Raw genomic sequence first — 9,842 nt, 5'->3', positions numbered from 1 at the left:
TAATACGGATGAAGATTACAATAGCTCCGCGTGGCAGCACTTGCACCGGTGCTGGTGGGAGTGTCCGCGTGGAGAGCTGAGCTCCTTCACTCCATACGCGCGCGCAGACACGAGCGGTGCTGAAATGTTTTCATTCTGAACTTAAAGGGTCGCGCGAGCAGAACGCTGGACACAGAAACGGAACAGCCTCACGTATTATTATTTTTCTCAATCTCACTTTCTTGTTTTTAATCTTCCGGTGTCATGCCAGTGTGCCGGGCTGTGTTGGTGCTCCTGTTTTTTGCGGTGACTCGTGCCCGCAGGATCTCACCGGAGCAGGAAGATGTTCAGGAGAAAATCAACAGCGCGAGATGCACGTCAAGGTGCCTGACTCTACACATGACCCAGCTGACTGCTGCCTTCAGACACCTCCAGGTACCTGCATCCCTCTGTTTCTTTATGAGGAGTTACTAACTACTGACACTCAGGTGAAACGTCCTCAATTTGGAGTCTACATGACCACAAGTGTGCACAAAATTAATAGCGAAAGCTATAAAAAGCTGCCTACTTAAACTGAGTGCAGTCAATTCAGTTTGACTTGTATTAAACAAAAGTACAAATTAGGTAGTTTGGGCTTTTACTTTTGAATTTGAAGTGCACAGTACACTTGCAATCACTGCCTGCTGTTTTCATCAGCAACGCTGATCAGTCAAATGTATTAAGTTGGATGAATGGAGATCAATTGGTCAATTGGTAACAGATAAGTGAATTAGTACAGAAGCTCGAAGTGGACATGCAGTTGACAGTAATCGCTGTGATCACCAGCACTTGAGCAGGGAAAAAGTGCTGGAAATTTCCTTTGTCACTCCTTTGCATGCATATCATGAGACAAGTATCACTGAACCATCAGTTTTATGTTCTAAATTTCTACAGTAATAAAAGATAACTGTGCCTTTTCTGAGCCAGGCCAACATTACCGTTGTAATATTTTTTCTCAGATTTTCTTTGTTTTTCTGAAACAACAGAGACTTATGAGTCCCTATAAAGTTTACAAAGCCTACTATTTGTATAACCTGTGACAGTAAAGGATGGTTTTAGGAATTGTCGAAAGAATGTAATGAGGAGAGGACAGGAAAATGATACTGACAGCTGATACACAGAAAAGTTTAAAAAATACGGCTTACCGCAGCAGTTCCTCAAATGTTTGCTTCAGATATATCTCTTGTGTCTTGTAATCTCAAGAAAAAAATTCTGGCTTTCGGTTTATAGATTAGTTTTTCTTGTCATCCTGGGACAAGAAGTCTTGTTTTCTTGTGACAATTTGATAATGGGCTAGCCACTTCCCACAGTAAAAAGATGCTTTGAATCTATTTTCAAGTTTGTTTTCTACTTTCAAAACTCTGGGGATATGAGTGATGTTCATCCCAATTCCATATGTTGAGATCTGGACGAAAAAAAAACGAAATTAACTTATTAAATTTTGAAAAAAATAGTTCAGAAAATTTATGTTTGGGTCAGCTTAGGGCTTTCATAGTTTTCATAGTTTTAAATAAATACTTTTTATTGATGGTCAGGCACAGTGATGTCTATGTAAATTACAAGATGATTGTGTTACACCTGACCATTAAACTGCATTAATTCACAAGAGAATCAAAAGTGCGTCTTCTTCTGGGATTTGTTTTAGTGTAATAAAAGGCCACACCTGGCAAACACACACCTGTGATCATCATTCATAAGTATTCCTCTTGGATGTGTTGTGTTAAAGCTCTTTACTTTGTTTGTAAATGAGAAAGAAACACTTTCGACTTTTTGCCAGTGAATTCAGAACTGCTGCTGAGTCAGCTGAGAAAAGCTCAGTGGAGCACTCAAAGCTTTAATTATTAATCAGAGGAAGCAGGGAGATCTGGCTTCAAACGATGAGCTGTTTCACACATGGTCTTTATAGAGAGTTCTGGATAAATCAGGTGTTTTCTGGATATGTCTGTCAGTAATCAGAGGGCCAGAGTTTGCCTTAAAAACACTGGTACCAGTTGACTCATCTCTGTGAAAGTGCGCGCCCATGCTCTGTGGCCTTTGTAGTGAGGAATGTGAGATTAACGGGGACATTAGGACGTTACCAAGTTTGAAAAGCCACTTATCGTTAACGGCTTCAACATGTGCATGCTGTGTAGTGGGTGGGAAAGTCATTAACCGCAGAGTTTAGCCCCAGTGGCTCTGAGGTGTGTAGAAGACAGTGTGTGCAGACACACATGTGTTTGTGTGTGTTTGCATATGGTCATGTATAAAGTGAAAGTTTGGTCTGGTCCTCGTCCATCCAGAAAAGACCTCCGCCACCTGTGCGTTGGGTAATGAGGGTGGCCTCTGGATGACTCTCTTGCATCCCAATGTGTGTGACTCTGAGTGTGTATGTGTGTGTGTGAGTTTAGCAGGGTTTCTGGAATAGAGGTGTGAGAAAGGGAACATTTGGTTTAAACTTTTATGAAGTGGAGAGCAGTAGTCAGATGTTGAGCATCAAACAGCAGCGATGGAAACAAGACCAACTGACTGGGAGGTCGTAAAAATGTTTCAGGTATTCATTATTTACCTGGGCACTTTTTTTTCAAACATGAACAAGATGTTGCACTTCTGTTTGAATACACAAGTTTTAGCGTTTATTTACATTCATGATGTGTTTGATTTGTCAGGATTGCAGATTCTGGTACCCTTGCAATGGAAAAACACCCTACCTCACCAAGTGTTGTAAAATATAAAAGCCTGATAATTTCCGAGTAGGGAAGGGTACCTTTCACCTTTGGAACGATTCGGAACCGATGCCCGGTACCTGGCAATTGGTTCTGGTACTCAACGGTACCAATTTTTGGTACTTTTTTTGTGTTTATGTGGTGAAAAACATCATTTTTTTAATTATAAAATATAAAATACTTTCAATTTAACATATTTATCCTTCAGTATATAACCTTGCAATGCTGTGTTCATTTTCAGCACGGAAAACCACCAGTTCTTCCACTCCCTCACAGTCACAAGGATGCATTTAGGTACCTACACTTGGTACCTTTTGGTTTTACGTGAATCAGTACCCGGTACTTTTGTCAGAGTTCAGACGGTACCTATAAAAGTACCTAATTCGGTACTCATCCCTATTCCTGAGTAATGAAGGAACAGAAACAGGGACACTGAAGACAAAACAAAGACATACTGAATAAAAGAGGAAACAGTTTGAAGCTGTAGCTAATTAAAAGAACAAGGAACAATTAAAAATGATACATTAAAAGTCCTCATGAAAAAAAAAAGAATTATCATGAAGAAAATACAGCAATTGATTAAAATATTATTAAAAGCACTTAATTATGTCTGTTTTCACAGATTTCAGAAATACATCCTGAAAGAGAAAGAAAACACACTGATCCAACTCTGTTCATTGTTTCAGAGACGTGAAGACAGACAACTGATTCACAGAAGTTTAAGACACAGGTAGTTTTCCCTACCCATAAAATGATGATTTCACTAATAGCCTTCAGCCTGATGTTTTATTGAACTGAAAAAAAAAATACTCGTTAGGACTCAAAGCTTCATGTAGTCTCTTGGTATGAGTAATCTCTGTTTATCTTACTGGAATAAACTCAATAGTGAATGCATGGAAACAAATAAATAAAGGAACAAATGAACATAAATGAGCTTGTTCAGTTTTACCAGATTTAATTTATTATTCACACTGTTTACTGCAAAGCACAACATTGGTTGGGCTCTAGAGGACCAGATGTGTCTTTTGGATCTGGGAGCTCTGAGAGGAAAACCATGCTGGAGCATAAAGTAACCCTGAAATCTTTGATTTACACCAAATTCAAAGAGGCACACAAGAAACCTATCCCTTCATCCCATTCCAGTATTGTCTGTGGATAAGCTATGCAGTATACCACATGGTTCCTAATGTCCTCCACAACCTTAGATAGATTGGAAGTACAGACAGTGGGAGGCCAGTACATTTCAGTGGCTATCAAGTGGGCACTAATCCTTATTGGTGTGTTTAAAGTCTGGCCCATGACACCTCAGGAAAGCTTTGTAATTAGCTCTGGGGTCCCACAGTAAAAACTTACATGCTGAGACCAGTGACTGTATCTGTATTACTCCTATAGGCCTGAATATATTGGTCAACCAACACCACTTGGGTTCTCCAGGACAGTCTGTCTCCTTGGGGTCTGGGAAACTCTTACAGTGAAACCATTTTGGGATATAAAGTGGACCTGAAATCTTTGATTTATACCAAGTGCCTCTAAACTTTGAGCAAACAAGGAAACAAGCTTCCTCTCAGCCACATCCTGGGGAACGACTTCACTCCCTGAACTTATTACAGACTGTAGATCACGACACAGAGTGATGGGAAAGACTGCCCAAGAATTCATTCATTCATTCATTCATTTATGAAACATAAATAAAACCTTTTGATAGCAGCTCCAGTAACTATAACATCAGCAACAACAAATAGGTCTTTACTCATCCTGCTCTGTCACCACACTCAGACACCAACACTCACACTGCTTCCTCTGGCTTCATGTGGGTGAACCCTGTGTTTTTGGCTCTGTCTCTCACAGTGTGTGTGGCTAGTGTGTAGCCACGAGAATGTGACTCACCAGTTTTCTATTTACACCTCTCTTTCTGCAGCTTCTCTGGGTTTTCCACTACTTTCCCTTGTATGGAGTAATAGTGTAATTATAGCTGTTTGTGTGTGTTTGTGTGCACACAAGCATATATATACTGGTATGTTGTCATATTCCCAAATTCCTTCTTGATGCAAACTCCTAAAAATAAGGAGAAGACGGCAGCTTGGTCTGCAGAGCGGGATCTTTCTGCACATACGTAGTTAATCAGATTAGACTGCGTGTCTTAAACACTCACAAGTCTGTGGTGATGATGAGCGGATGGTGAGCGGTGTGTGAGCCAGGTCTTAGTGCCAGCACAGAGCTGAATGAGCTGCCTGTGCATTCATGTTTACGTGTGTGTGTGTCCCAGCTGCTCTGCGGTAGGTAACTCTAATCAGCACAGAGGTCGGTCAGCCAACCAGTCACGCTCTGAAAAAGACCAGAGACAACGGGAGGGTCGGGTTTCACAGACAGATGAGGAGATAGAAAGGCAGGTAGACGGACCCAGACCTGGTCAAGCACATAGACGAGCAGAAGAGATGGCAAGACAGGTGAGAGAGAATAACAGACAGGTGCTCCAAACTTAAACTGATACACATCCTGACATGCACACAGACAGGTTTGCAGGGAGACAGGCAGAAGGGTGGATACCCCAGGAGACAAAGACTTGATTGATTCCCTCAGAGATAAAGCCTCCAACTCTCTGTGGCTTTGTGACTGTGCTGTCATTTGATCAGTACAACCAGGGATAGATGGTGATAAAGTTGTGGCTGCGTCGGAGTGAGTCTCACCTGAAACCAGAAAAAGAAATTCCAGGACAGTAAATCACAGCTGGGACGGCAAGAGCACTGAGCGGCATCACTTTGTTCTCAAAGCTAGAGAAAGAGAGATGGATAGAAATTCCTTCACCACATCAAAGACTTAACAACACTTAATATCTGATACTGGAGCAACTGAACTTTATGTGAAGATAGCGCCAACAGCCAGATATTTAAGGTTTGAAACATTATGGAAAATAATGGAAAACAGCTAGCCTGCTCTGTCTAAGGTAACATAACCAACACCTCTGAAGGGTTCACTGGGCCAAAAGAAAGACTCAATTTGATGTGATACTCTGTAAGGTATAAAAACTCCTGCTCAGCAAACATGTTTCAAGTTTTTTGGCTTCTTGTCTTGCACAGACCTGAAAATGTTTGGCGTTAACTTTTTATGACAATATCCTTCTTAATGCTCTTTGGTCACTTGGTTTTATTCAGCTGTAAACAGTCCTAGTCCAGCAATCAGAATTTTTAGAAGATACAATTCAGATCAGGGCACACACTTAAACTGCCAGGCTAACAGCAGCAGTCAGATTTGCTTGTTCTTGATATTTAAATTTGCTTCTTGAAGATCTCCCCAAGCTGAAAAAAAGACAAGACGAGTAGTTGGTTTACATCTCAACTTAAAATGCTAGTTGGTAGTCAGTGGCATCAGTTTGGCAAGGCCACATTGTTTGCCTTCTTTAGGGATTTGATGCAGTGACCATTCTTCTACTAAAACCATTGTCTGGAGGGATTATCATTTTTAACGGGTAATGGTAAAACAAATAAAATATTATATTTTTAAGGACATAGTCTACTTAAACATTTGATTTTTAATGTGGCAAAAACTTGAAAATCACGACTATCCCTGTTTTGCACTGGGGAGATACTGGCCAAGTTAAGCCTTACTCAGCTAACAGATAAAAAAAGTGTGGACCAAAATACAGATTTGAAAAAGTACTATTTGATAAACCAAAGATGCAAAGTATGAAACAAAAACGTACTTACTGCAGTCAAAGATCAAAAAAGTTAAACTGAAAATCAATCAACAACACCAAAGTAACAAAACCATAGACTGTATAAAACACGGACATAGTCTCCCCGACGTCACCCGTCTGTTTCTGAAACGTAAAATGAGGCATATTGGCTATGGCGGCCATATTGGTAGTGGCAACAGCTTCACATACAGCTAAAGGGCGCCCGTCGGTCACATGACCTGAGCTGTGCTTCTGATTTGGCGAGCTTGTGATCTTAATATCCTCTGAACCACTGAGTTACAAAAAATATACAGCCCCCCCTACAAAGTGTGCCGATAGTAAAGCTAGCAATTAAGACAGAAGACACTTTTTGAACCAGGCTGTAAACAGGTTAACTTCTGCTTTGAAAACGGCTTTTTGTGGCTTGGTGTGTATGTGAATCCCGGTACTTCCGGAGCCATCCTCAAGTGGACACACGAGAAACAGCAGATTTTAGCACTTCTGCATTGTCTCACATTCTTAGACTGGAGGTTGCCGCTTGAACAAAACGCACAAGAATCACACACAAAAAAAAGAAAAAAAAGCCACACTGGAAACACTAGAACGCAGGAGAAAGCAAAGGTAAGACTCAGCAGGGAGGAAACACTGACACTAAATACACACAAGGTAATCAGACACAGGTGTGGTACAAGGCACAGGTGAAACTTACGAGGTGCAATCAAAGTGGAAGGAAACACACAGGGAGGTAAAATGAAACCAGGCACACGGGGAGTAAGAACTACAAAATAAAACAGGAAACACTGTGGACTTAACTAAATACACGGGTGAAAAAAAAACACTCACCAAATGCAAAAACATGATGCAGAAGACTTTAAAATAACACAGGAAGCAACAATCAAGATGCAAAACAAACCAGAAAGACAAAATTATGTCAACAGCTCTCAGTCCCCTCCTTGTCCACAGATTGTACAGTTAAGGAACCATAGAGACCAAGCCTGTTTTCATACATGGTAACATGTTTGATGCTGCTGTAAAAATGGGCATTTTAAGTTGGCATTATGGGTTTGCCACAAGCAGAAAACTCCTGATGTTAAAAGTGAAGCCAGTGGGGAAGTACTGGGATATAAAGTGGCCTTGAAGTCTTTGACAGCCCAGCTGTTTCTACACACATGTCGAAATCCACATTTTTACAACAGGAATAAACATGTTAACAACTGTGTACAGAAAAAAAATCAGTCTGAATTTCCCCTGAGCTGGGGGACTTGATTGTCAGGCAGGAACGCTGAAGCTGTTAGCTTTGTTATCTCTTACTAGGATATCCATTAAATCAGTTCAGTATTTCCAATAATGGAAGCTGCCATCCTTGAGCTTCAAAACTCTGCTTCAGTGATCAATGAGTGATGTCACTGAGAGATTGAGAAGTCACAATTTCAGCTTTAGTTGAGTGTCTGACTATTTTCTGTCACTGGTAGCTTAAAATAAATCATTCAGAATAAACTGTTCGGAAGTGTTTGTTGTTTCTTTTGCACCATGTGGCTCTCTGCCATGTTTCTGTCGGAAGTGAACCGAAGCGACAAACCAATGCCAACATAACATTCGGATGAGGAAAAACTCAAGAGCGTGTAATGACCTCTTTGTTGTGACGCTTGTTGTTTACAGGATGTGCACACCACAAACACTGACGTTGACCCACAAACACACACACACGTAAACCAATTAAGGGCTTCTGTCTGGAAAGTTCAGACCTCGACATAGACTTTTCTGGAAAAACTTTATATTCCATTGAGTGGATGTTAGTCATGATACACTCACCACACACTTACACTAACCACTCACTTACACACACACACACACACACACACACACACACACACACACACACACACACACACACACACACACACACACACACACACACACACACACACACACACACACACACACACACACACACACAATCACCGGAGCTGTGTTGCTTCTGGTCATCTGGGTGTGATTAGCAAAGTTAATGCGTCGTGTTAAATAGACTCTCTACTGCACCTCACCGCAAACACTGACCACAACACACACACACTCTCTCTGTCCCTCTGTCTCTCTTACACACACACACATGCCTGCTTTTTATCGCTGCATCTGGCCAAAGTGTGATTTATATCTCACTCTCTTTCAAACACTGAAGGGTGTCTGCAGCTGTGCGCGTGCATACTGACCATGCACATGCTTCTGTACATGTGTGTGTGTGGTTGTGTTCCTTAATGTTTCCTGTTGTTGCATCGGGTAATATCAGGTTGTTATTTTTTAACACTGATGACTGTCGACCCAGCGTTCACCGGAACCATGTGGAAGTCCTTTAGTGCAAGTGTTTCTCTCGCTGCTAGGGTCAGTTCTGCTTTTGACGGCTCTCTCGTGTCTCAGGTTCAGGAAAAATTCTCCTTTCGTCCCAGGATGGAGAAAAAGTTTAATACCATGTGCTTTAAAGTGTTGCTATGTAATCCAGCCATATGGAAATCCATCACTGGAATGAATTCTTTGCACTTTTATGTTCTGTGTTATATTTCATAAGCTGGGTTGAAGTGAGATTCTCTTGATAGTTTCACGCAAGGTGCCTTGTGAGCAGTTGAATGGGGATTTTATCCATCCATGAACCATAAAACACTACAAGACCAATGAGTTTGGGTCTAATGCACAATGGTTTTTCAATTAATAAAACTGCTTACGACTTATCCATTAGCAGAGGTTAAGTACAACAATATATGGTTTTTAGATTATAAAGTGTTCTTCCACTAAGGATGAAAACACACTATTAAAAGTTGGCTTCCCTTTATTAAAATAACCCTTCAGCCAGATGAACAGCAGTCACTACAATTTATAACGTCCTGTTACAGAACTAGTATCCACCTCTCCCTGCCAGTGTCCTCCCTGCTCCTATTAACTAATATTTATTTCCATCTTTCACCTCCTTTTGTCCGCCCCTCTCTGCTCTTTTCAACTTCCTCCCTCACTCCCATTTCCTCTCAGTCTCCCACATCCAACTTCTTCTTCTCCTCCTTAAACCACCTCCTTTCAATCCTCCTTTTTTTCCAACATGTGCAGCTGTTTTAGCTGCACACACACACACACACATTTCGAGACCCTACGAAACCCCACTTTGACCACTGTTTAATAGCCACACGGCACACAGGCCGTCTAAACTTCCTTGATTGTTTCTGACAGCAAGTATGTCCCATGAAATCCACTTGCGATGACTGTGTGTACATCTGCTTTTGTGCGTGTGTGTGTTTGTGCTGCAGGGTGAGCTGAAGAAGAGTGACAGAAAAGGAGGAAATTTTAGAAAAAAAGAAGAAAGTGTGAAAAGATTAAGAGAGGGGATGAAGATGTGAGGCCAGCAGGGGGGGAAGCAGCTTTGTATCTCCTCAAAGGAAATCTGGAGATGCTTAACTGGTCTGCAC

The 9,842-nt window shown here is 41.2% G+C and overlaps 1 protein-coding gene across 2 annotated transcripts in view; it reads left to right on the top strand.

The window, feature by feature from the left end:
* Positions 1–9,842, top strand: part of anos1b (anosmin 1b) — a 47,961-nt gene continuing 38,119 nt past the window's right edge. For both annotated transcript variants that reach the window (XM_074667451.1, XM_074667449.1), the window contains exon 1: positions 1–414. In XM_074667451.1, the coding sequence (XP_074523552.1) occupies positions 244–414 (171 nt within the window). In that variant the 5' untranslated portion in view covers positions 1–243. The remainder of the gene's footprint in view (positions 415–9,842) is intronic.

The sequence above is a fragment of the Halichoeres trimaculatus genome, unplaced genomic scaffold (genome assembly GCF_033239565.1).
Source record: "Halichoeres trimaculatus isolate MK-OKI-2021-1 unplaced genomic scaffold, fHalTri1.1 fHalTri1_scaffold_4, whole genome shotgun sequence".
In the NCBI taxonomy this organism is placed as follows: Eukaryota; Metazoa; Chordata; class Actinopteri; order Labriformes; family Labridae; genus Halichoeres; species Halichoeres trimaculatus.
The sequence above is the reverse complement of the archived record's forward strand: the minus strand, read 5'-3'. Positions and strand labels throughout refer to the sequence as shown.